This window comes from Xenopus laevis, chromosome 2S, assembly GCF_017654675.1.
Source record: "Xenopus laevis strain J_2021 chromosome 2S, Xenopus_laevis_v10.1, whole genome shotgun sequence".
NCBI lineage: Eukaryota > Metazoa > Chordata > Amphibia > Anura > Pipidae > Xenopus > Xenopus laevis.
In genome coordinates this window covers 81,871,799-81,899,640 of record NC_054374.1, presented here as the reverse complement: position 1 = coordinate 81,899,640, position 27,842 = coordinate 81,871,799, and the positions used below count along the sequence as shown (strand labels likewise).

The 27,842-nt window shown below is 39.8% G+C and overlaps 1 protein-coding gene and 1 pseudogene across 6 annotated transcripts; one reads left to right on the top strand and one right to left on the bottom strand.

Annotated features, from left to right (window-relative positions):
- Positions 1 to 741: 741 nt before the first annotated feature.
- LOC121400614 (mitogen-activated protein kinase kinase kinase 15-like) lies at positions 742 to 25,632 on the bottom strand. Of its 6 annotated transcripts, XR_005965852.1 has the most exons (3): positions 2,871 to 2,928; positions 2,403 to 2,541; positions 742 to 2,118 (listed from the first exon to the last, which is right to left on the bottom strand). XR_005965852.1 is itself a non-coding variant. In XM_041584039.1 (2 exons), exons 1-2 carry the CDS (start codon positions 25,280 to 25,282, stop codon positions 2,066 to 2,068), a joined length of 387 nt encoding a protein of 128 aa, XP_041439973.1. In that variant the 5' UTR covers positions 25,283 to 25,632; the 3' UTR covers positions 742 to 2,065. The 6 variants fall into 6 exon arrangements, 2 of the variants coding, with proteins under 2 accessions (XP_041439973.1, XP_041439974.1); XR_005965854.1 differs by lacking the exons at positions 2,403 to 2,541; positions 2,871 to 2,928 and adding an exon at positions 17,118 to 17,205; XR_005965853.1 differs by lacking the exon at positions 2,403 to 2,541.
- On the top strand, positions 3,063 to 18,556 carry LOC121400613 (annotated as a pseudogene).
- Positions 25,633 to 27,842: the final 2,210 nt, after the last annotated feature.

The window sequence follows — 27,842 nt, the reverse complement described above, 5'->3', positions numbered from 1 at the left end:
GCTGAGGACCATACGATGTATGGCTGCATGGAGCTTGAGCCTCCAGTTTGACAGCAGTAGCCTCTTGTCAGGTTTAGTTTGGCATCATAAAAACTATAGCACAGACATGGAACACTAAGTGCAGTGGGATTTCTGTACCACTCGCACTTTTACATACTGATTGAATGGGTTTTCTATTTATTTCAAGGTAAGGGAGGCAAAAACAGAAGGCGAGGTAAGAATGAGAATGAATCGGAAAAGCGAGAGCTGGTCTTCAAAGAAGATGGACAAGGTGAGTGGAATTTTATGTGCAGCTCCACCCCCCCCCGTGCCACCTTAATAGAAACGCCCTTTACTAGGGATGCACCGAATCCACTTCGTGAAAGATTCGTCCAAACCCCCCGAATCCTTCGTGAAAGATTCGGCATATGCAAATTAGGGGTGGGAAGGGGAAAACATTTTTAACTTTTGTGACAGTCATAGAATTTCCCTCCCCAACCCTAATTTGCATATGCAAATTCAAATTTGGCCGGGCAGAAGGATTCGGCCGAATCCTAATCCTGCTTAAAGGTCGAAACCTGAACCGAATCCTGGATTTGGTGCATCCCTACCTTTTACATTTTTAAATAGCAGTTTTCGTCTAGGGCTGAAACCCGCAGCCTGAAATCAGCCCCTGACTGCTAGCCGAATCTTCTCTGTTCACATCCGGAATCCTTGTCTGCTCTGGCGCAAACGCACGTGGCGGATTTTGGCAAAGAAATGCAAGAATAAAATATTTTATTTTCCTTCTTTCAGAATATGCTCAAGTAATCAAGATGTTGGCAAATGGCAGACTAGAAGCCATGTGTTTTGATGGAGTGAAAAGGTTATGTCACATAAGAGGAAAACTACGAAAAAATTTAAGTGGTCTTTTTATTTTTAAAGAACTAAAGCTTAACTAAAGAAGTAGGGCAGAAATATTGCCCATTATGTATTGGGGTTCTTTTCCAGCCCAAGGCAACCACAGCCCTTCAGCAGTAAAGATCTGTGTCTCCAAAGATGCCCCAGTAGCTCCCCATCTTCTTTTCTGTTGATTCACTGCACATGCTCTGCTGCTGTCACTTACTGAGTTTAGGGACTGACTCAAAATATACAGCACACATAGAATAGAAATGTCACAATATAAGGCTGATTAGTTAATCAGATTATTGGTACCTGGCAGCTCCAAAACAAGCACAATTAACATCAAAATGTAATAATCAGCCCAGTAGCACCATATTACGACAGGCATATTCCATTTACTACTTAATGATTTGCTGTAAGCTTAGCTTCTCATCAGCTGTTCAGAGCCCACTGAGCATGTGCGTGTCACAGATAATCCAAGATGAGAAGCTCCTGTGACAACTTCAAAGGCCTGGATCATTGCTATATAGAGATGCTGAACCTTTAAGCTGGTTCAGTATAAAACATATGGCATTTCTAGCCATATTCATTTTTAGGATGTAGTCCTTTAGTTTTTTTATTTGTTTCAAAAACAAAAACATGTTTGGGAAAGATGAATTAAATTTGAATGACTACATAGGGAAGTGTTAATGTAGGATTTTGTTGCAGTTTGATTCTCAACAAAACCACATCGCTTGGCAATAGACCACTATTTTCTTTGTTCTTAGTATTGTCTTGGTAATGCAATGAATAGCTGTTACAGAATGATGCGGCATTGGATCACAAAGAAAAGTGTAGAGTGCTCTGTAGTTTCCTCAATTTGAATTTTTTTAGGGAGCTTTTGTGAATAGGCTCTATGAAGACCTTCTGTGCTATTCACATGCACTGTCTTCCTTTTGGTTGGAAGCGTTGTTAAAGGGGACCCGTCACCCAAAAAAAATATTCAAAATCCTATTTTATCACATTAGTCAAGCAAAATTAACTTTAATTACACTATATAAATTATTTGAATAATTTTTTCCTTCAGTCTGGGAATTACAATGACAGCACTTCCTGATTCTTGATGGTCAGCGGGTCCGGGTTGCGGATAAGGCACTTGCGTTTAAGAATGCGCGTTGCGGATTTCGGGTACGGGTTCCAAAAAATGGACCCGCGCAATACTCTATCACAGAGAAATAGGTTTTTGGCTAACGGGATCTGTGGGCCCCCATGTGAAAGCTAGAAAGAAGCAGAAAAAGAAGGCAAATAAATAAACCATAAAACATTAATGACTAATTGAAAAGTTACTAAGAATTGGCAATTCTATAACATATTAAAGTAAACTTAAATGTGAACTATGCCTTTAAGGCATACTTGGCAGCCCGTGTCAACTTTGTCTGAAGAGCAGAAAATTTTACATTTTAAAGGACAAGCAACACTAATTATTTTTAAAAGCCATTGAAGCCCCCTTCAGTAATACCTCCATACTGCACAATGTTAATTATTTGCTTAGTCAAAAATACCTTGATAAATGTCTGTTTACGGTTGTGCCGTCAGCTACATCCTACGTGCGCACACCACCTGTCACTGGACCGAAAGTCACTTGCTGTGGTGCTAACAATGATTTTCAGCCGACCTGTTATTCCTCAGTCTGGTTTGTTTCTGTAAATTTTGCAAAAAGCACCCTGGTCAGCCATAAATCACAGAAGACCCCTATCATCTTGCACTTGTCTTCACTACTCACAGTGCTTACAGTAATAAATCACAAAGGCAATGAGATACGTCTGCCTACAAAGCCCCTCTTCCCAACTTGTATGCGAGGAGCATGAACATAGAAGAAGAACAATTATAAAACAGGCTGAAACTGGTGCAGCAAGTAACTTCCGGTCATAGAAGAAGTTGGATAAGGGATTTTGAGCAGGCACGCAGGATGTAGCTGAGGTTAGAGTCCTGTGTGGAACCAATTTGTTAAACCCGACCCGCATACTTACCAGCTCGACCCGCAAGTACCTTATCAGCAACCTGATCCGCGACCCGCTGACCATCAAGAAACAGGAAGTTCTGTCATTGTAAACCGGAAGTGACATCATTAGAAGTAGGCGTGATCAGAAAAAAAATATTTTTGTGAAGACCTGGAAACCCGGAGAACCACCGACCCATGTCTATACCCGCTTCTACCTGCAACCCGCAGGGTACCGCAGGTTTTTGCTGGTAACAAGCGGTTACCCGACCCGCTGCAGGACTCTAGCTGAGGGCATGTTGTCATATCAACCTATTTCAGAAGACACTGAACAACCAGAAGCAGTTATTTATCATGGTATATTGAATTAAGTATTTAAAAGTTACATTTCTGCAGTAAAGATTTATTATTGAAGGGATTTTTTTAATGTTGGCATTACTTGGTTTTACAATCTGCATAGTCTTCTGCCCGAGGCAGGTTTTACTGTAATCCAGTGGCAGGAAAGAGCGTGACTGAAAATATCACACACTGATTTTACTGCATTTTACACATATTTGCCTGTATTAAAATTCACAAATAAAATTCCAACTTCTCACATACAAAGAATTTGCAGTTCTTTTTCATTCACAAATCCACACTTTTTACACAGTTTTTACTGGGGACTTTTCAGGTAAAAGGAGGGTGAATATGGAATATCTATTAGGTCAGGGGTATTATATGCAGGCTTTAATTTTTATTTGTTTAATAAAAAAAATGATGTTACTGGTCCTTTTTACACAATGCTTGTTAAAATTCTAATTACTGGTCTCTCATGGAAAAAGTATAAAAACTATTGCTGCTCTCTGATTGCTACACTGTGTAATCCTACAATCCCCTTTAGTTTGTTGTTCTTCTTCCCCTGGGTTTATTTAGCTGTCTTTTAACTAGGGATGCACTGAATCCACTATTTTGGATTCGGCTGAACCCCTGAATCCTTTGCGAAAGATGCAAATTAGGATTTGGTTCAGCGATGCAGAAGGATTTGCTGAATCCTGCTGCAGAAGGCTGAATCCTGGCCGAATCCCAAACCGAATCCTGAATTCGGTGCATCCCTACTTTTAACATACCAAATCACTTCTTTATCTGAGCCCAGTCGGGTGCCTTGTGTATAATTACTATGATTTTTGCCAAATAGATTCTCCTGGTATCCCAGCAAGTGCCAATGCACACCAGCTCTTCCGTGGGTTTAGCTTTGTTGCCATTTCATCTGAGGACGAAAGCCAAGCTATGCAAGCAGTTGGGGTACATGCTATTGTTCCAGTAAGTACTTTTTATCATATGAGTGTACATACATTTGTAGCTTTCAGTAATGCAGTTACACATTCAGTTTTTTATAGGTATATAGGACCAGCACCTACCTTATATGTGATATGTATGTACATTTATTATTACTAACTATAGTGAAACACAGTTCACCAGAACCAACACAAGCATGCTTTGTTTTTGCATTTCTACGTGCAGAATGAGATAAAGGTGCCAATAAAAAAAAGCTCAGAGTAGACTGAATCGTTCTTCTTCAGCCATTCTTCATACTATTTTCTTGGTTTTTTAAATTCCAGTGAATCAAGTGAAATGTCACAAAATAAACTAATATGTAATTTGGCAACTTTTGCTTTCAAATAAATATTTAAATACACACACACACACACACCCATTATTATTATTATTATCCAAATTACTGAAAAGCCTTCTCCTAGAGACTCCATTTTAATCAAATAATCCAAATTTTCAAAGATGATTCCCTTTTTCTCTGTAATAATAAAACAGGATTAATAATATCTTAGTTTGGATCAAAGTACTAAGGCAAAACCAGCCTATTGGGTTTATTTAACGTTTCCATGATACTTAAGGCATGAAGATCCAAGAACCATTCATCTAAGGCATTAATGATCCGTTATCTAGAAAACCCCTAGGTCCCAAGCATTATGGATAACCGGTCCCATACCTGTATTTTATATATTTATGTCTCTCCCACAGACAAGAAAGTACCTTGCCGCAATTCTCTTTTGTTCTTTCCATTCATCTTTAGTCTTAATTTGCATTTAAGGTTTAAAATCTTTAACTTTCGATGAATGCTGCCTAACATGAATGTGAACTAATGTAAACTTATTTCTAGCTTCATAGGAACAGCATCCAGTTCACAGATGGCTATGAGCTAAAGGAAGATATTGGCGTGGGTTCCTATTCTATTTGAAAAAGGTGTATTCACAAGGTTTCCAACATGGAGTATGCAGTAAAGGTAGGTATTATATCACAATAGTTGCTACAATACTACCTTGCTAACACCACTTTTACAGCATATTCAGTCTTATAGAAAGGTTTTTGGTAATTAGGTATGATGTCTTCCAAAGAAGCATGTCTGTGTAGCATAGTGTCACCTCAAGTTTAATCATCTCCAGTCTGGGGGACCGGTGGCAGCATTTTGAGTTTTTGTTAAACTGTAAATCTGTTTTTAGGGTATCAAATATACAAAAACAATAAAAATAGAGCTTCAATGAGCTTATCTTTCTGAGATTTTTTGCCTCGGAAAGTGATTAACAATGTGCTGGAAGCCTCCACCAAAATGACGGTGTTCTAGGTTGAGGGGACAACCACCAAGTGAGGTAGGTCAAGTTGCCATTTCCTTTGAGAGGCTTTTTTTTGTAGTTGTGTATTGTACCAAAGAAAAAACACACTGGTGTATATGACCCTATTCATTTTATTTTCCCTTTTATTCTGCCTAAACCTCCATGCAGTTAAAAAAAAGTGGTTCACCTTTAATTTAACTTTTAGTATGTTATAAATTGGCCAGTTCTAAGCAATTTTTAAATTGGTCTCCATTATTTATTTTTTACAGTTTGTTAAATGTTTGCCTTTTCCTTCTGATGCTTTCCAGTTTTCTAAAGGGGGTCACTGACATCTAAAAATGAATGCTCTGTAAGGCTACAAATTTATTGTTACTGCTACTTTTTATTACTCATCTTTCTATTCGGACAATCTCATATTCATATTCCAGTCTCTTATTCAAATTACCCTACCAACTAGGTTACTGAAATTGCAAACTGGGGAGCGGCTGAACAAAAAGCTAAATAACTCAAAAACCACAAATGATAAAAACAAAAACCAACTGCAAATTGTCTCAGAACATTACTCTGCGTCATACTAAAAGTTAACTCAAAGGTGAATAACCCCTTTAATGCATGGCAGTTTATCTGTGCGTTGCATGATCATTACAGGTCTAGTTAGACCATCCACTTCTGAGTTACACGTGATTTCTGGACTCTTGTTTTGTCTTTTTAATCAAACCCTTGTTTACTATTTTGAACTGTAATTTCACTTTATTGCACAGACATAAACCAAATCATTGAATTATAACTGTCCCTGCTATAACTCATATTATGTCTGAATCCGAGAAGTTCAACTATATTGTTATTTTTATAAAACTATTAGAGAGGTTTTGGAAACTGTTTTAATTGTCTTCGTAAACATTTCTTTTCATTATTTAGATTATTGACAAGAGCAAGAGAGACCCCACTGAGGAAATAGAAATACTGTTGCGATATGGGCAGCATCCTAATATCATTACATTAAAAGATGTAAGTATGATTTGGCTTTTCTTCTTGGCTCAACTTTATTTCTTTCTTTTTGGGTTTGAGCTCCAGTTCAATCAAAATGAAAAATATATACAGGTATGGGATCCGTTATCCAGAAACCCATTATTCAGAAAGCTCCAAATTACGGAAAGGCTGTCTCCCATAGACTCCATTTTATCCAAATAATTCCAATTTTTTAAAATGATTTCCTTTTTCTCTGTAATAATAAAACATTATCTTGTACTTGATCCCAACTAAGATATAATTAATCCTTAATGGAAGCAAAACCAGCCTATTGGGTTTATTTAAAGTTCAAATAATTTTCTAGTAGAATGTAGATATGAAGATCCAAATTACGTAAAGATACCTTATGCGGAAAACCCCAGGTCCTGAGCATTCTGGATAACAGGTCCTATACCTGTACGTATGTGTACTTGCAAGATGTTGAGCATAACTGTAACCAGGCTAAATTCTTCCACTTCTAGAGTTAGTGAATTTAAAGGAGAACTATATCCTTAAAAAAGCATAATAATTTATGTACGGAACTCTACCATCCCAGTTGCGCAGTTGAACCTGCATATGGAAAATGTCATTTGGAGCATCATGCCTTAAAGCTAGTAAAATACATTTAAAGGGATACTGTCATAAGAAAAAAAAAATTTTTCAAAATAAATCAGTTAATAGTGCTGCTCCATCAGAATTTTGCACTGAAATCCGTTTCTCAAAAAAGAGCAAACAGATTTTTTTATATTCAATTTTGAAATCTGACATGGGGCTAGACATATTGTCAATTTCCCAGCTGCCCCAAGTCATGTGACTTGTGCTCTGATAAACTTCAATCACTCTTTACTGCTGTACTGCAAGTTGGAGTGATATCATTCTCCTCCCTTTTCCGCCCAGCAGCCAAACAAAAGAACAATGGGAAAGTAACCCGATAGCAGCTCCCTAACACAAGATAACAACTGCCTGGTAGATCTAAGAACAACACTCAATAGTAAAAACCCATGTCCCACTGAGACACATTCAGTTACATTGAGAAAGAAAAACAGCAGCCTGCCAGAAAGCATTTCTCTCCTAAAGTGCAGGCACAAGTCACATGACCAGGGGTAGCTGGGAAATTGACAAAATGTCTAGCCCCATGTCAGATTTCAAAATTGAATATAAAAATCTGTTTGCTCTTTTGAGAAATGGATTTCAGTGCAGAATTCTGCTTGAGTAGTGCTATTAACTGATGCGTTTTGAAAAAAACATGTTTTCCGATGACAGGATCCCTTTAAAAATCATAATGCATGTATTTCATTAAATAAAACACTTTTGATTTCATTAGACAACACTGTTTTGTCTGTTGTGCTCTTTTTAAATAGGGGTTTAAATTGACTATTAGCGTAATGTACTGATCGACTTATTTTTATGTTGCAGGTGTATGATGATGGAAAATATGTGTATTTAGTAACGGAACTAATGAAGGGAGGGGAACTTTTAGATAAAATACTGCGGCAAAAGTTCTTCTCTGAGCGAGAGGCAAGTGCAGTGCTACACACGATAACCAAAACCGTAGAATACCTCCACTCCCAGTGGGTACGTTTTCTCCTTCAGCTTATCATGAAATATGCATTCAAATATATTTTATGTGTTTCCACTTAAACATCAAGCCATTAGGATTAAGTACACTTTACAAAGATAGCAGCTTAAGAGTTGTTCTGATATGCATATTAAATTATAAATACATATTAAATAAGTATCAAACAGTTAGTATATAGATTAATTGGAACCCTACACTGGTATTAGCCTCCTGTACCGATATGCAGCTCATTTTGGCAAACATATCGAAATCGGCTGCATGTGCCTGCACACGGTAGCAGACAGGAGAGGATGCTAATGCCAGTGTAGGGGGGCCGATTCTCAGCCTGTGTATTCCAGCAGGTCGATTTTCAGCCGTTTGGCATTAGCCTTTACCAATAGTAACGACACTAATCTTATCTGCAGTTACACAATATCTGGGTTAGAAAAAGCTGTTTATAGTGGACAGCCCCAATTTACTTTACAATTTATCCTGCATGATGCTCAGATTGCAGACTTCTAGAGGCACATTTAATAAGGGTAAGGACACACAGGCAGATTTGGGGAGATTAGTCGCCCCATCGACAAATCGCCTCTTCTTCATGGGACAATCTCCCTGAACTGCCTTCCCGCCGGCTATAATGAAAAATCGCCAGCAGGATGGCACTTGCTGCACTTCGTTTTCCAAAGACGCCCGAAGTTTCCTCGTGAGGCAACTTTAGACGACTTCGGAAAACAAAGGGCCGCGAGTGCCATCTCGCTGGCGATTTTTCATTATAGCCAGCGGGAAGGTAGGTGAAGGCAGTTCGGGGAGCAGCATTGGGCTGTTTCTTCACTGGACTCTCTATGCTTTAAATGCAGGATCTATGTATGACTATACTGAACTATGATAGGCTTTATGTAAGATTTAGGGCACTGTACATTGTTTAATGTATTACATATTCTTCACAATTCTTTTCATGTTCATACATTTTAGGTCGTCCACCGGGATCTCAAGCCAAGCAATATTCTTTGTGTGGATGAGTCTGGGAACCCTGAGTCTATTAGAATTTGTGACTTTGGCTTTGCAAAGCAACTCAGGGCAGAAAATGGTTTGCTTATGACTCCATGCTATACTGCAAATTTTGTGGCTCCTGAGGTAAGTCATCTTGTCCTCACAGTTAGTGTAACTAGGAAGAAGTTCTCTAATCTGAGTCGATTGAATTGTTGTAATTTCCACTGCACTGCGTTCTGCGCATATGCCCATCAAGTCATAGAGAAAAAAAGGGATAGAGATGATCCATTTTCTCAGTAAAGTCTGCGTGTGTGTGTGTGTGTGTGTGTGTGTGTTTTCAACCTGATCTAACTATGTAACTACATGAGAGCCTCAATGTCCATGTCTAGCATCTTGTCTGCATGGTTACATAGAATGCTTTCAGGCATGAAAAGAGAAATGAAAAGCATCTTATCACAAAATCTGTCACTAAACAGGCCAAGTTGTATTCCATGGATTGCTTTATAAAATCTTTCATTGCTTCAAATATGTTCACAGAGAGCTCCCCCTTTTGGGGCAAGTAATGAACAGGTGCTTAGAGCCTTCATTGGCGCTGATGTTTAATCACACCTGCATGAAATGTCTACATAATTCACACCTTATCCATGAAATCTGGTTGTTTGCTGAACACAATGGGGGAAATCCACGAAAGTGGTGATATTGAGACAATAAAAGTGGAAATGAAAGTGTCTGATTCCCCACCAAATTCACAAATCTGAACTTGTCTTTTAAACAGACCGTTTTCAGATTTTGTCTTTTGCACAACATTTTAACAACATTTGTTTCTGAATTTGTCTATAGAGGGGAGAGAGGGTTTATTTTACCTAGAAAAATGATACATCGTTGTTTTCAGGATAACATGGGCTTTTTAAATCTGCCTACATGTTTGTGTGATTCCAATTCTGTAACAAGATATTAGGATCTAAATACAAAAAATGCTATTTTTCATAATATAGGGATTTGTGACAGAATTTTGTTTTATCTTAGGCCAAGTGTCTGCTGCTTAAACGAAAAAATTACTTGGGAGGCTTTACTTTTCCTTTAGATAATATGTTCACTCAGATTGCTAATATTGCCTCATTTATTGAGCTAAAACTAGTATATTAACACAAGTGTGAGTTAAAAAACTTTTTACATATCAGTAATGTCGATCAGGCAGGGTTAAAAATCGTGGCCGCATCTATTCGTTGATGCGGTCCCTCGATCAGACCGTCCATTTGGCTTTCTTTCTGATCCGATCATTGGGCCCTATGGCCCACGAACGGATCAGCCCGATATCGCCCACTTCAATGTGGGCATATCAAGGAGAGATCCGCTGTTTTGGCAACATCACCAAAAGAGAGGATCTCCCTGTGTATGGCCACCTTTAGAATTGATCTGACACATGGGGAAGAGTTATACTTAACTTCACTCCATTTTGAAAATGTCGTTTAAAATGACGTTTTTGCGCCATTTTTATGTCATTTGAAAGGCAAATTCATAAAAGTGCCTGTAAATTGTCTTTCTTTCACTAAAATATGAAAAGTGTCTATTGAGTCAGAATTTAGGCGGATTTCTGTTTGTGAATATGGAGAAAGTATTTTACACCAATTTACCACCACTTTTATTCCAAAAATGGGCTCTCTACACTTTGCGAATTCCCCCCATTGAATTGCAAATAAATACCAAGAATAATGCTGAGCTAGGCTTGATTTTATATTTGTCTCTATTTTTGTCCTTTATAGGTTTTAAAGCGTCAAGGCTACGATGCGGCATGTGATATATGGAGTCTGGGTGTGCTGCTTTATACAATGCTGACGGGGTAAGTGAACAAGACGCTAAAACCTTTTAAATCAGGGGAATATATGTAAATGGGTTATAAAACAAGTGCAATAACTTCCCAGTTCAGTTACTTGCTCTAGGGCCTGGTAAAAGCACTTTTTTGTGATTACCGCTATTGTCATGTTGTATATTTTCTTCATATTTCAGATACACTCCTTTTGCAAATGGACCAGATGACACACCAGAAGAAATCCTAGCAAGAATAGGAAGCGGAAAGTTCGCTCTAAGTGGTGGTTATTGGAATTCTGTTTCAGATATTGCCAAGGTCAGTTTGTGTACAGATCAGTTTACTCAACATTCCTTAGCTGCTGCAGTCTGTTGCAACATACACAACAATGTCCCAGACTAAAGGTGGCCATAGACGTAACAATTATGATCTTTCTTGGAAAAGATCTTTCCAAGAAACATTGTTTGTTTCAATACACACGTGTAGAGCTGAATCGTCAGATATACAGGTAGAAACAATAGAATTCTACCTGTATCTAATGATTCAGCACTAACAATGGCCAATGTTTGGGTGCCTTCAAAGTAGAGTCCTGCAGCGGGTCGGGTACATGCAGATTACCTACAAAAAAAGCGGGTACCCTGTGGAACAAGGGTAAACTTTTCAGATGCAGGTTGGGTTGCAGGTCTCTTCCTGCTGCTTTTTCTCCACTCATCTCCCCCTCCCATCTGACTTCCGGCACAGCTCTCTTACATCACAGGGCGCACTTCTGTCCCTCTCCCTCTCGACTATTGGCCATGTTTGATGATCTCACTTCCAGTTTGCAGCAACATCAGTTCCGGTTTGATGGTGGTCGGCAGATTGCGGATAAGGCAGTTGCGGGCCCGGGTCGGGTATCGGTTCAAAGTGGCTAAATATGTGGGTCGCAGTTCGGGTTGCGGACTGCGGATTTAGGTCCGGGTCTTAGAAATTGGTTCCATGCAGAACTCTACTTCAAAGGCACCCAATCAAAATTTTCCATCCAGCCCGATCGACGAGCCGACCGATATCCAATTCTTCTGCCGATACACCTTACATGCACCGTATATCATACGAAAAATTGTTTCATACGATATTATCTGTGCGTCTGTGGCCACCTTAAGTCACAGCTTTAAAGGGGAAGGAAACCTAGTCGGCGCAAACCCCCCACCCCCCCTCCCGTTTGTTGCCCACCCTCCCTCCTCCCCCCTGGCCTACCCGTCCCACTGGGCAAATGCCCCTAACATATTACTTACCCTTCTGCGCAGGTCCAGTCCAGGGAGTTCACAGACGACATCTTCTTCCACGCGATCTTCTTCCTGCTGTGAACGGCGTTTTGGCGCATGCGCAGTAGGATCATTTCGCCGGTACGGATCTACTGCGCATGCGCCAAAAGTCACCCGCATGCGCAGTAGATCGTACCGGCGAAATGATCCTACTGCGCATGCGCCGTTCAAAGCAGGAAGAAGATCGCGTGGAAGAAGATGTCGTCGGTGAACTCCCTGGACTGGACCTGCGCAGAAGGGTAAGTAACAAGTAAGGGGCATTTGCCCAGTGGGACAGGTAGGCCGGGGGGGAGGAGGGAGGGTGGGCAACAAACGGGAGGGGGGGTGGGGGGTTTGCGCCGACTAGGTTTCCTTCCCCTTTAAGAAACTGCCATTGCCACTAAGAATAATGAGGTACGCAGTGATATCTAGTGCCTTTAGGATAATCTCTTCCATGTTATAAAAGTGGTTTCATTGCAGTGCCATTCACCCGAGCAACATTAATGGGCAGATTTATCAGAGGTCGAATTTATGTGAATTTTTTGTTTACTCTAATAAATTTGAATATACTCACAACTCGAACGGGAGGTTTTTTTAGAAAAAAATTCTTAAGTATTATATTTCCTTGAAAAGTCCTGACCCGAAAATCAAATTCAAATCGAGTTTCCCCCCTGAAAAAAACTTGAATGTTAGAAAGGCAATGAACATATTGAAATGGTTTAACGGGCCTCTGCCATTTACTTGACTTGGCAGGTTTTAGGTGGCTAATATTCAAATTAGAACTGTTTCCATGGTCGGGGTGTGATAAATCTCATATTCAAATTTACATTCAAATTGGGGGATTAAAATTCTAATGTGTGAATTTTAAAACCAACAAAACAAATGTTCAAATTGTAATTTACTATTCGACCCTTAATAAATCTGCCCCTAATAGTAAATGGGGACAGATTTTTTTCTGCATCCTCATGGGATACAGCTAAATAGGGATTGTTTTATTTAAATGAATGCGAACTATAGCTGGACAGCCACAACTTGGTGTTATGTTAATGTAGGGGCACTCCGATTTTATAACATAATTTTAGTTGGCATTTAGCAATGCTGATCTTAATTTAACCCACAGCCAGCCTCACCGGACCACTAAATTGTCTATACTGTTCTGCAGATACCCCTTAAACATTCAGCATTGATTTTGTAAAGGGATACTGTGGTGGAAAAAACAGATTTTTTTTGTTTATATTTAATTTTGAAATCTGACATGGGTCTAGACATATTGTCAGTTTCCCAGCTGCTCCCAGTCATGTGACCTGTGCTCTGATAAACTTCAGTCACTCTTTACTGCTGTACTGCAAGTTAGAGTGATATCACCCCCTCCCTCCCCCCCCCAGCAGCCTAACAACAGAACAATGGGAGGGTAACCAGATAACCGCTCCCTAACACAAGATAATAGCTGCCTGGTAGATCTAAGAACAGCACTCTATAGTAAAATCCAGGTCCCACTGCGACACATTCAGTAACATTGAGTAGGAGAAACAACAGGCTGCCAGAAAGCAGTTCCATCCTAAAGAGCTGGCTCTTTCTGAAAGCACATGATCAGGCAAAATGACCTGAGATGGCGCCTACACACCAATATTACAACTAAAAAAATACACTTTCAGGAATGAAATTTTATATTGTAGAGTGAATTATTTGCAGTGTAAACAGTGTAAGTTAGAAATAAAAACTACACCATAAAAATCATGACCAAATCCCTTTAAAGGGCATGTAAAGTCTAAAATAGAATAAGGCTAGAAATGCTGTATTTTGTATACTAAATATAAACATGAACTTACTGCACCACAAACCTAATCAAACAAATAAATAATTTATGCTTTCAAAGTTGGCTACAGGGGGTCACCATCTTGTAACTTTGTTAAACATCTTTGCAAGACTAAGACTGTGCACATGCTCAGTGTGGTCTGGGCTGCTTAGGGATCGTCATAAACAAAGCTGCTTGAGTTCTGCATGGCTGGGAAGTAAGGCGGGGGCTCCCCCTGCTGTTCATAAGTATGATTGTTTCCCTGCTCAGCAGTTAGGGACCATCTGACAATTCCTATCCACAGCAGTAAATGGAGGGAGAATTTCACTGCATACAGTCAGGTTTCTTATAAAAACGGTACACATTTTTTATTAAAGTATATTGGAGATAGGTTTATTTTTCATTAATGAAAGTAAAAATGGGATTTTATTTTTTTGCCTTTACATGCCCTTTAAGCTTACAGTTAATAAAAACCCTGCTGAAGTCTAACCTAGGAATTATACTATTGGAATTCTGTTGTTAATGATCTTACAGTGTGACTGCTTTTTCTCCTTCTAAATCTATGGGTCCTCCCGGTAGAATCTATGGGTCCCCCCTCTCCCCAGGTCCGGTGCCTTGGGGTTATCCTAGATTCTGCCCTGTCATTCACTCCTCATATCCAGTCACTTATTAAATCATGTCACTTCCACCTAAGGAACATATCCAAAATACGATCATTTATCACCCAAGACGCTGCCAAAATTCTTATTCACTCTCTCATCATATCGCGTCTAGACTACTGCAACTCTCTTTTAATTGGCCTCCCCCTCCAGAGACTGTCACCTCTCCAGTCCATAATGAACACTGCTGCGAGGCTCATACACCTCAGCAACCGCTCCTCCTCTGCCTCGCCATTCTGTCAATCCCTGCACTGGCTTCCGTTACCTTTCAGAATCAATCACCACATACAACACCACATTTCTCACCCACTTACTTCGATCTTACCCACTCCCACACCTTGTGTATTACTCCCTTCCCTTTAGACTGTATGCCTGTAGTTGTATAATCACATTTACTTTACAGTGCTACGCAATATGTTGGCGCTATATAAATACATGTTAATAATAATTGTTAATAATAATAATTGTTGTGATGAAAACTCCCTTCTCTACCTCTGTGGCTGCTTCCCATTTTATTAATGACAACAGTCTAGAAATGGAGCAACCTATTTGCTTTTCAAATGAATGGCAATCAGCTGCAGGCAGAAAATAGAGTTTTAAACACTGTGCCCCCCCCCCAATGTGTGTGAAGTGGTCCTAATACCCTGGAGATTCCATGATGAAGGATAGAGGTGCTTTTGTTGTTAATTTTTGTAGATTCCTAGAAAGACGGCTGAATATATTTTTTATATCCTATCCACAGGACCTGGTTTCAAAGATGCTTCACGTGGATCCACAACAAAGATTAACTGCAGCCCAAGTACTGAAGCACCCCTGGATAGTACACTGTGACCAGCTGCCTCAGTTCCAGCTGAACAGACAAGATGCTCCACACCTAGTAAAGGTAATGTCGTGTTTTTTTCCTTATGCTAGACAAGCCTTCTGATTCACAGGCTAATTAATATTATGTTTCATGCACCGAAATGCTTGCATTTGTTTCCGGTTGCTTCCTTTAGTTCCATTTTTAATCCAACGGCAGCTGCACAAGTACATAGAATGAATTCATTAAAGAAACAATAACGCCAAAAAATGCGCGTTTTAAAAGAATGACTATCATGTAATGTTGCCTTGAACTGGTAAAACTGGTGTGTTTGCTTCAGAAAAACTATTATAGTTTATATAAACAAACTGCTGTGCAGTTATGGGGGCAACTGTTCAAGCACATGATATGCAGTGGATCACAGATAAGTTCTGAGGAATCTCATTGTATACTTCAAGGTGTATCTGTTATCTATTGAGTATCCTGTGCCTTTTTCAGCTTTGAATGGCTGCCCCCTGGCTATACAGCAGTTTGTTTATATAAATTGCAGCGAACACGCCAGTTGTATGAGTGCAGCGCAATCCATACATTATATATTTTCCTTACTTTAATACATAATTTTTTTGGTGTTACTGTTCTTTTAAGTTATACTGTTGCACTTTAGCCAGTTCAGTATCCGTATGGCAATATGAACCAAATTAAATCACAAAATAATACTGATCAGAATTTAATTCCATTTTAACAGATTTCGCCATGTTTGGTGGAAGCAGAATTGCGTATTTATAAAGTATAAAAATCTGTCTCACTGATATCAATGAAAAGTGAAACGAGTTTTCAGCCTCCTATTTAACAGGTTTTGCTAAATGTTTTCAGGTTTTTTTTTCTAAATAAATGGTCAACACAAATGTAGAAATCCATAAATATTGAAATTGTTGTGGTTTTTCCAGTTAGTGCAACAAAAACAACTTACCAGCAATGGATGTCAAGTGAGGGAGGAAGTGGGGAAGTCAGATGTGAGGTGGGCAGGCAGAAGAAAAGTTGCAGGGAGAGTGCGGCAGTGACAACTGCTCTCTCATTAAGTTATAAACGTTGTGTTCTGACATAGAAACGCGCCGTTTAAAAGGTTATAAATTACAGTGTGGCCCAATAAGGAATTAGCTGGTCTGTAGATTATATATATATATGTGTGTGTGTGTGTGTGTGTGTGTGTGTGTGTGTGTGTGTGTGTGTGTGTGTGTGTATATATATGTGTGTATGTGTGTATGTGTGTATGTATGTATGTATGTATATATGTATATATGTATATATGTATATATGTATATATGTATATATGTATATATGTATATATACACACACATACATATATACATATGTATATATATATACACACACATACATATATACATATGTATATATATATATACACACACATACATATATACATATGCATATATATATATATATACACACACATACATATATACATATGTATATATATATATATATACACACACATACATATATACATATGTATATATATATATATATACACACACATACATATATACATATGTATATATATATATATATACACACACATACATATATACATATGTATATATATATATATATATATATATATATATACACACACATACATATATACATATGTATATATATATATATATATACACACATGCACATTTTGTGTATCTTTCTAAAAATACAGCAGTACACTTTAACATGATTATATTTCTTCACCTGTCCTCACACCTTTGTGTTTTGTCTCCATTCTTGTTGTTTAATGCAGGGAGCCATGGCAGCAACTTATTCTGCTTTGAACCTTAATCCACTGTCGCCCGTACTGGAACCTGTTGGTCGTTCTACTCTGGCTCAGAGGAGAGGAATAAAGAAGATTACCTCCACGGCCCTGTGAAAGTCAAGTCATCTAGTAGGAGCGACCTGGAGCTGAAGATTCGCAGCACAACAAAAAGCCATCAGTGATAGCACATATCAAAAAGCCACTCGGGCAGCACATGCTCCCGGTCCCTGCCGGCTCTCGTAATCAATGCTGCTGCTTTTGTCTGTTCTCAGTAGTTCAGTGATGGAAAAAAAAAACACATCTTACAATGCCGGGGACTTTGATTTAGGCTTTTCACCTCTGCAACTGAAGAAGACACTGAAAATGAAACAAAAGGAAGACAAATCTCAACGCTGAACAGAAGTATTCATAGTCCTCCAACATAACGGGTTCTAGGTTCACTTTTTATTTGAGCACTTGCATACTCTCAGCTCTTTGCTCCTTAAAATGATGTATACAACATGCCACTCCGCCTTCTGCACTTTCACACAACATATTCAAGTGAAATTTCTACATCTGCCTTTTCGATCATCTTTTGCCTTGTCTTAATAGAGAATATGATCTAGTCCTGGAATGATGTGGACAAAAGAAAAAAAAACTACAACTGTGGAATTTCTCATGAATGTATCACAACCAAGATCAGCAACAAGAACGGACCCCCCCGCATGTAACTGTGGGACGACCGCCGGAATAGCTTTCAAACTGCAATAAATTCAAGCATTATGCCTCCAGCAAGCAGTAATAGGTGTATATCTGACTTTAATCTATATTTTTTTTTGGGTGGGATTATAGCTCGTTGGGTGACCTTCTAATTTGACAATTTGCTTTTATTTTTTAAGTTTTTGGATTTAAAATGATGCACACACTATATATATATATATATATATATATATATATATATATATATATATATATATATATATATATATAGTTCAGTAATCCACTTTTAAATCAGCCGTGCATTACAAGGGTTTCAGAGCACTTTAGTTCCCTTCACGGTGCAAGCTTTAATGCTGTCCTTGCATGACACTCCACTGGATCACTTCCCGCAGTCTGACCTATTCTGCTTTGTGCATTAACGGACAACCTTTAAAAACAGAACCTGTTTGTCAGTGCCTGATGGCTGGAGAAGAAGATTGTCAGCACTTGTACTATGATAATTACTTGTTCTCAGAAAAAGGGACTTTGTCAAAACTTCGCAAGCTTTCCCAATAACTACGAGATGAACTGTTTATAAGACTAGCAGCCCTTTTCTGGATCTTTTTAGTTCTGTGGCTAACGGCACACAGGGCAGAATCTCTGCTGGTGTGATTCATCTGGCTAATAAACACTCCACTCCTTTGTTCTGCTACCTTTTGACTCTAAAGGGGAACTATCGCGAAAATTAATATAAGCTTCATCATACTGAAGTAAGAAACTTTCTAAATACAATCAATTAAATATTCTGCATTGTTTCTGAAATAATCAAGTTTATATTCACTATCCCTCTCTCAGCATCTGTTTCTCTTCAGTCTGTCTTCATGCAGCAGTTGGGTGTCAGATATTCATTGACACTTAGATACACTATATCTTACAGGGGGGGGGCTCCCTTTCCTAGCAGATGTATTAGAGCTCACTCAAATAACTGATTCCAGCAAAACAAATTCTGCATATAGAGAGACGGGATTTATGGTGATTTTAAAGGGGCGATTCACCTTCAAACAAATAGTTGTTTTCAGATAGATCACCAGAAATAACTACTTTTTCCAATGACTTTCTTTTTTCTATGTCTGACAATTTTTCTAATATTGAAGTTTAAAGTGTCATTTTTCACCTTCTGAAGCAGCTCTGGGAGGGGGGGTCGCTGACCCTGTAAACTGTTCTAAATTGATACATTTAGTTGATACAGTTCTTATCTTTGTCCCTGCTGAGCAGAATCTCTGGGTTTCATTACAGGCAGCTGTTAGAATTGATACAATAGTTGCTAATACTCCAGAGATGCTGCTGAGAAATGGATCAACTAAATGTTGCAAAAAAACAGTTCAGAATCTGCACCTGAATTACTGAGCTGCCAGACTCAAACACCAGAGACACGAACATTCAACTTTAAACTTAGATTTTGGAAAAACAGTAAAAATAAATAATGGAAAGTAATTGAAAAAAGTCTTTATTTCTGGGGAACAATCTGAAAACAACTGAATTGAAAAAAGTGTTTGGAAGGTGGAAGAATGAGCTCTAATACATCTTCTAGGCAAAAGGACCCCCCTATATGATATATTGGATTAGAGACCTGCACGGGTCCATTTTTTTGGAGCCCATACCTGCAATCTGCAACCCGGACCCGCAACCCACATTCTTACCCACTTGGACCCGCTACCCGACCCTCAAGTTTCTTATCCGCGACCCACTGACCATCAAGAATCAGGAAGTGCTGTCATTGTAAACCGGAAGTGACATTATCGGAAGTAGGTGTGGTCAGAAAAAAAGAAGTAAAAAGCCCTATTGAGAAGACCAGCGACCCGCAAACCCGTAGAACCGGCGACCCGCGTTTATACCTGGAACTTCTACCCTCAACTTGCAGGGTACAGCAGGTTTTTGCGGGTACCCGACCCTCTGCTGGACTCTATATTGTATCATTCATCTGACACCCAACTCCTGAATGAAGAGAAACAGACGCTGAGAGAGGAATAGTTATGATAATCTTGATTATTTCAGAAACAGTACAGAATTTATAATTAAAGCTAATATTACATTTTCATTTTCACGAGCCTTCCTCTTTAATGGAAATCTCATGACACTGCTAGTACAGGCAGTTATCTGCTGAAATGTTCTAATATGAATTTGGGGTGCATGAAAGTCACAAGGAAGGGCACAGGCTTACTGGTGTGTCTCTTTTGGCAGAAGTACTGAAGAATTGGTGGAAAAAATGATCCATGTGTCATTAGTGTTTTGCTTTTATGTCCATAAAACAACGGTGGAGGAGGGTTTTTTTTTTTCCCCACTCTTACAAACAGGGGGTAAATTAAATGAATTTGTCACTGAGCTTCCCGCCTTTAAGCGTCATGAATTCCAGGTTTCTGCAGCTGAAAATGAATCTGCTACGGAAAAGTGATATGCGGGCCGACCTGAAACCCGCAGGTTGGTCAGGTTCGGGCTGAATCCTGCACAAAATCTTTGGGCAGGTCGAGCTCTTCTCCTGCTCTCTCCACCTGCAACCTAGAACTGCCGGCTTCTGGCGCCGGAATTTATAGACTTCCGGCTGCCCCTTTTGTGATGTCACTGCGGGGTGGGTCTATAAAAAGAGGCAGGACCGGGTCAGATGCGGTTCAGGAGGGGGCGGGTGCAGGTTGAGAAATTCTCGACCCGCACATCACTACTACTGAAGCCTTGGAAAAAAATGTGAGATTGGAAACCGGTTTAAGACAACACTCTGATCAAAGGGTTAAGCATATGGATGCAAGTAGGAAAACTGCCTTTTTGGAGGTGCTTCATGCATCAGTCACATAACCCTCTGACGACCAGTAATGCGGCACTGCTATTGCGAATTATCTGGAACAGAACTAAAATGTTACTTTATAAGTTTTGTAAAACACAAGCAACTCGTATCATAAACTTGATGTAGAAAGCTGCTGCTGTTATAGGAGGGTAAGGTCAACATCTCATGTACACTTGCTCCTGTAACAGTATAGGGCTTCTCTGTGCAATTATACAACTTCCCTCCATTAACCAGAATAAGCCATTTCACCTTTAATTGTGCTGCTTCTCTCCTGTATACACCAAAAAATGAAGAACGGGGTCGCACACTGTATACGAAAAAGATTTATTAACAGAAAAAACAAAAGGTTACAAAATGAAAACATTTGCCTTACGCGTTTCAACTGTTAAGGCAAAAAGATAGAAAAGGGGAAAAGGCAGCTTTTTCACTTATTTTTCTATCTTTGTGCCCCTGATGAACGCTCGAAACGCGTAGGGAAAATGTTTTATTTTGCAGCCTTTTGTTTTTTCTGTTAAACCTTTTTCATATAGAGTGTGCAATCCGCTTCTTCATTTTTTTTTGTCTGTACTTATATTGGAGAATTGGTTGATCAGCACCTCGGGTCAAATTTCGGTGTGCGCCTTCTAACCCCTTTATATTCTCTCCTGTATACAAGCAGAATACTATGTCCACTCACAATGTATTAACCTTTACCAGCACTTAATCGGTTATGACTTATGCTACTCCTGTCGACCAATGGCATACGAGTGTTCGCAGAACGGAAGTGCCGGCACCAGTTAGATAGAAAATTGCATGACTTGATCATTTCAGAAGGGTATACAGGTATGGGACCTGTTATCCAGAATGCTCGGGACCTGGGGTTTTCCGGATAACAGGTCTTTCTTTAATTTTGGAACTTCATACCTTAAATCTACTAGAAAATCATGTAAACATTAAATAAACCCAATAGGCTGGTTTTGCTTCCAACAAGGATTAATTATATCTTAGTTGGGATCAAGTACAAGATAATGTTTTATTATTACAGAGAAAAAGGAAATCATTTTTAAAAATCTGGATAATTTGACTGTAATGAGTCTATGCGAGACGGCCTTTCCGTAATTAGGAGCTTTCTGCATAATGGGTTTCCGGATAACGGATCCCATACCTGTACAGTTTCTTGTTAATCTGTTTCTGGGTAATATTAGGGAAAATGATGTATGCTAAGATTATCATGTAATTCTCAAGCTAAAGGGAAGTTGTACACAAAGGGATGTAATTATTTTGCAGCTATCTTTGGTGGGAGGGACATTTTTTTAAAAAAAAAAAAAAAAAAATATAGAGAATATTTTTCTACACTTATGTACAATCATTCTTTCTATTAGACTCTTTAGCTTGGCATGTCTGTACGTTTATAATCATATTCCAGGAGTTTGTGGTCATTTGGAAAGTGGATAACTGATGCTTTTACAGAGATGAAACGTTCCAGTGCTACAAGAATAAAGATGAATAGCCCAACTCTCCTACCTATGAACAATCTCCAATGAATCCCAACGTGTACTCTGTGTGATCTGATAAACCGAAACGGTGATCGCGGCTTGTACATTTCACGTCAACTGTTTTGTAATCCTCTAAGGAAAACGCAGTCCTTTATATAATAAACTTCTAAATACGTACACGACATAGTGTTGCCTGGTGCCTTTCTACATCCTCTGTGTGTGTTTGTTCTCCAGAACAGAATACTTTGTGGGTATCGGCTACAACTATATCTGGTCTTTCTACAGTAGGTCCCCAATCTCCCCAGCTCATGTGAAGCAAAATTGCTGTGGAGAAATTCCCACTAGTGATGAGGGAAATTTTTCGTCTATAGACTCCAGTGGGTGAAATTGTGAATTGTCGCGCATCAAAAAAAAGTGCTGGTTTCCTCCAGTCCGGACTCCTCTCTGTCTGTGTTAGGCAGTGCTCTATCGAAGATGTTATCATCCCCCGGTCCACTAAATTGTGTGTGTGCCTTTATGTGACAACACACTCTTTGTGCCCAATCTTCAGTTGCACAACAAACACAGTTCAGCCTTCCCTAGGGCGCAAGTGCTTGTTTGATTAACACTAAGGGTCAGATTTATCAACGGTCACATTTTTTTTATGGTCAAAACTGTCAGATTTAACTGGAGAGTTATGCAAATTCGATTCATTTTTTGTTTAAATTTTAATTTGATTTTCGAATATTTATCATACTCTGGCCCTTTAAGACTATTTGCCACCTAAAAGCCCTGCTGAATTGCTGTTTAAGTCAATAGGAGAGGTCCAGGGATTAATTTGGAGATGTCTGCAGCCTTCCTTTCATAGAAAAATCTCAAATTGAGTCTGATCTAATTCAATTTGTTAAATTTGTTCAAGTTTTATTAATTAGATGTCATTAATACATTTCGACTAGTCCAATCTTTGGAAGTTTAAAAAAACTCACCTGAATTCAACATTTGACCTTTGATAAATGTATCTCTAAGGGTAGGACTTCACGAGCGATTTTGTCTCGATCCGGCGCGCTGCAACAAAACGCAGGCAGCTTGTCATATGCGACAAAAATAAGGTAAGTAATAGAATTGTCGCAGCGTTGATCCGACGCGACATAAGTGAGGGATCAACGCTGTGACACTATGCGACAATTCTATTACCTTATTTTTGTCGCATGCGATTTGTCGTAGAGTGTCTGATCGCGACAAGATCACTCGTGGAGTCCAACCCTTAATGACGCACTCTTGTACCCCCTCCTAGATTTCTAGCACAACTCCCCATAGATCTACTGTATAAATGACCCTTAATGTGTCCTGCCCTTTGTATAAAGCTACATACTGCCTTTCTGAAGAGAGAAGCAAATCTATTCCATGGGACAGTCTTACTGCTGAATGACAACCTCACTGGTGCTGGACATTGATGATATTAATCCCAAATAAACTTGTGAAATGTCTTAATTATGTATAATAAACTGGGGAGTGGATCCAAGAACCATTTTGCCCACTTTAATTCTTTTAGCAACCCAACTGATAACCTTGCACCATCTAGTGGATGAATCACATGGTTACTATAAAAGCTCACAACTGCTTTAATATCGTGAATATTGCACAAAGGTAACATTAACCATTGCTGTGTGAGTTATCAAACACATCTGCAAGGCAAATTCATGAATTGTGAATAGTACAAAGAAAAATATCATGGCCAAGTCTGGCAGAAGGATGGCTGCCTACACAAATGCAAAGATTTAACATTTTAGGATTTACAGGCACAAGCTTCAATGACTCTTTCTCACTTCTCTCACTCTCGGATAACACCACTTCCAGCCTACAATGAGGCCACTTCTGCTTTATTGCCAGTGGGTAACAGTTCCAGTTGCAGATAATCCAGTTATGGGATGGATTGGGTCACCGGACAGATTGAATGGTCCTTGTCATGTGTGGTGTACAGGTCTCAGTCATTAGATCCATACAGGTCTTTGGTGCCTGTGATGTTGATTTAATGTTCAAATAAAAAGTATTTGGCCTGGAAATTAAAGAGTTAATAAACATGTTTGATGCATCTTGTCTTACAGATATATATCTATATATTTAGTCATCTTCCTCTGTTTCCTTAGCCTAACATTTCTCAGCTCAAGTTATTAGGTGGGTATATCACATCTTTAATTCATGATTGGTAGACCAAGATCATCAATATGTGTAACTAAAGGAGTATAGATAGCCATACACCAACAGATCTGCAAGGTCTTTAAATGAGGAGACCTTTGGCCAATTTGACCACCCACAAATTGGACTGATCTGATCATTTGGCTCCTGGACCAACAACTGGATCATGCAGGGGCCTATGGTGATTTACTGGGAGAGAACAGTATCTTTCAGCTTTACATGGTGTGCCTGGAAAACAGGGCTGGACCTAGATGTAGCCAGTAGAAGAAGCTACCTAGAATGCAACCATATTAGTATACCCTTTGCATATGCAAAGGGTAGGGAAATCGCATTACTTTTTGTCACAAAACAATAAAAAAAGTTTCCCCCTTCCCATCCCCTAATTTGCATATGCTAATTAGGATTCCGATTCAGTTCAGTATACAGCTGAATCTTCCGCGAAGGATTCAGGGGTTCAGCCAAATACAAAATAGTGGATTCAGTGCATCCCTAATTAATATCATTACCATTGGATCAGGATCAAAACACAGGACCATGTGCATGTGAGAAATTACAATTCCTACCACTCCCTGACAGCTGAACTACTAGGTTATTTGGTTAACTCAGTACCTCACTTACCTGCATCATAGAAGGTGTCCAGAACAGCAGTTTCCCCAAAGTCCAGCTCCCCAAAGTTGACGATACTGAGATGCGCCCCTTCTCCCTCACAGGCTCGACGCAGGCAATGCAGCGCCCCAGACTCCGGGCTGCCCCCCATGGCTGACTTTGGGCTGTCATTCAGTACATAGACCACACGCAGCGACCTCTGCTTGCTCAACCACTGGGTGCCTTCACATATCAACCCCGCAGAGGGCTCTGAAATAGGGCAAGTGGGGACTGGGAGCTCAGCCGCTCCTACCTGCTCCCTTTCACTGGGTGCTTGCACGGTCACATAGGGGTTGGTGGCCTCCATGCTGATTGGTGTCGTTATGAGATGGGTCCCTCTTTACATACAAACAATATCCCTCTATGCAAAATGGTGACTGGGAAGTTGATATGAGGAGAGTGAGTGCATTACGTGCCTATGCCTTTAAGAGGCAAACATCACCCACACTGGGCACCACAGTTGCATGAAGCAGCCAGTTTACTGCTGTGTAAGAACAAGGGTTTAATGGAATTTGCTGGAGCTGTGAGGGGAAATGGAGAAGTAACTCTTGTGCTAGAGAGGCTGAGATCTAGTCCGGGAAGAGCAGCAGCAGCTGGGACACAAGAAGTAGAGTCAGTTGTTACACTTCAGATGTCCCATAGTCCCATAGTTCTGGGCTCCCAGCAGCAGCAGCAACAGACTGTTTGTGGGATGTGTCAGTGAGGTAAATATAAAGCTTGGCGCTACTGCATAAATAATTTTAGGACATTCTCAGCCAAAGTCTATCTGAGTTATGGGATCTGACCCCTAAGCACATGGAATTGAGCTTTGCCTCCTATGTTCCTCACTACAAGTGTCATCAAACCTCCGTCCTGCCCACATTTTGGGCAGATTTATAAAAATGTGAGGTTACAACGCACCACAGAAAAATCATCCATGTTTTATTCATTCCTATGGGATTTTTAGAATCTTATTTATTAATGGGTTCACCTCTTCATACATAAATATGCTTTTAAAAATCCCATAGGAATGAATAGAAAGTGAGTGCGTTTTATTGAGTTCTAAATTCCCACTTAGAAGGGGTGAACATAAAGGGGCAGATTTATCTAATTTAATCTAATAATCCCATCTCGCACCTCCGTGCTGGCCCCTCATCACTCCACCCTCTGTCGTTGCACCTGTGATCTCCCACTAGTTCGTCCACATCCACTTTAATATATCCATGCATCTACCTTTGATAAAGAGAAAAATTGCCAGCGCAGGGTTTGCGCACTGTTTGGTCTCACTACTCAGTCACTCATTGCTGGGGGACTTGATTTTAAATGCACCACATACTACTACAAACGTATAATGAGGGGCCTTGTCGTGGCACGTGAGTTTACATATTTTGGCCAAATTGTGGTACTTACATCTCATTTTTTGTAATAGGCAAACCATGCGCTGACAACTTTTCTCTTTATCTTTGTGTATAAATATTGGATTTTATTGTTTATAGCAGCTGCTCAACTCCAGATTGTGGGTTGGACTGAGCGCTGGCACATTGCAGCTGGTCAGCGCCACAGAGTGGGTTAGACTGAGTTCTGGCGATTACTTTCTGTGTTTCATCGACCTTTGATATAATAAAAGTATAGGAAAGACGAGCACTGAGGAATAAGGGTGCAAGGCTGAAGAATGGGGGGTCAAGACTGAGGAAGGAGATTGTTAAAGTAGAAAAGCTGAGACGTGAAGGCTGAGTAACGTGATGGAGGATGTCCTAAGATGATTTCCGTATACCCAGGGGAAGGGTTCCACTTACCTCCCCTAACCACAGGGAAATAAGCGCACTCATTTAACTATTTACAAAAAGGGGAACAGACATGAATACCGGGCGCCTACAGAATTAGTATGCTGTGTGGCAATCAGTTCTGCCACTAGCTGTACATCTTAAATGTACAGCAGGGGCTTCTGGGAAGTGGAAGTGCCCCTATGCATGTGACATTTAGGGCTCCAGTAAGTGTGTCCATGAATTTCATCATTTAGGTTGCCAGTGTCAAAAAACACGCCCGTTTTACATCACAAGACAGACATAAACACTGTTTTTATGACTGGTCTGAGGATGACTTTACTTTTATGAAACGTAGTATGAGGAGGCACAATAGATAAAGCTTGAAGTGAGATCCACAAGAAAGAAGGTCTTCAGGTCAAAAGTCAGAGTAGCAAATATTCCTTAGGACTCTCCTTTCAGCTTCTAAGCCACTGGGGGTTCATATGTAAATATTTGTTCTGAAGAAGATCATCAATACATTGCAGAAGAATTAAGGGTCACACAGCTGATCTCAAAAGTGGATACCAAGGCCTCCTGGGACAGCTGGGCAGAACAGCAATGACTTTCATCCTGGTTGAACAGGTCTTATGTACAACTTTCATAATTCTGGGAAATGGAGGAAAAATATATGTAAATAGATTTCCCAAGGTGTAGGCAGAAGAGGAATGTGCCTAGGATGCAAAGGTGAAGGGGGTGCCGTCACATACCTCAACCTTCCACTTACCACTAGTCCAGGCCCTCTTCCGCACACAATGTGTGTTCTCTGGTGCCCCCTTCTAAAATCAGCGTGCAAAAGAGTGTGTACACACGTGACATCAGCGAGTGAAGGAGCAGGCGCACAAGGAAGGGTTTGAGGTGGCTGGCACCCTAGGAAACCCGGCCGGCTTGGCCGGCTCTGCCCAAATTAGGGAGAATGCATCTACCACCTCCACCTCCTGGAGAAAAACCTCAGCAATTTAATTTTGAACTCTGTTACCATCTGAAGTTGAATTTCCACACTATTATATATCATCTCTGTAGTGCCCCAGATTTACAGTCATATGAAAAAGTTTGGGAACCCCTCTCCGCCTGCATAATAATTTA

Coding starts and splice junctions, on each gene's coding strand:
- LOC121400614 (XM_041584039.1), bottom strand. CDS start 25,282: ATGGAGGCCACCAACCCCTATGTGACCGTGCAAGCACCCAGTGAAAGG. Junction 2,119..24,948: donor GGACACCTTCTATGATGCAG/GTAAGTGAGGTA, acceptor GCTTCTTTCTAG/CTTTCACATGGGGGCCCACA.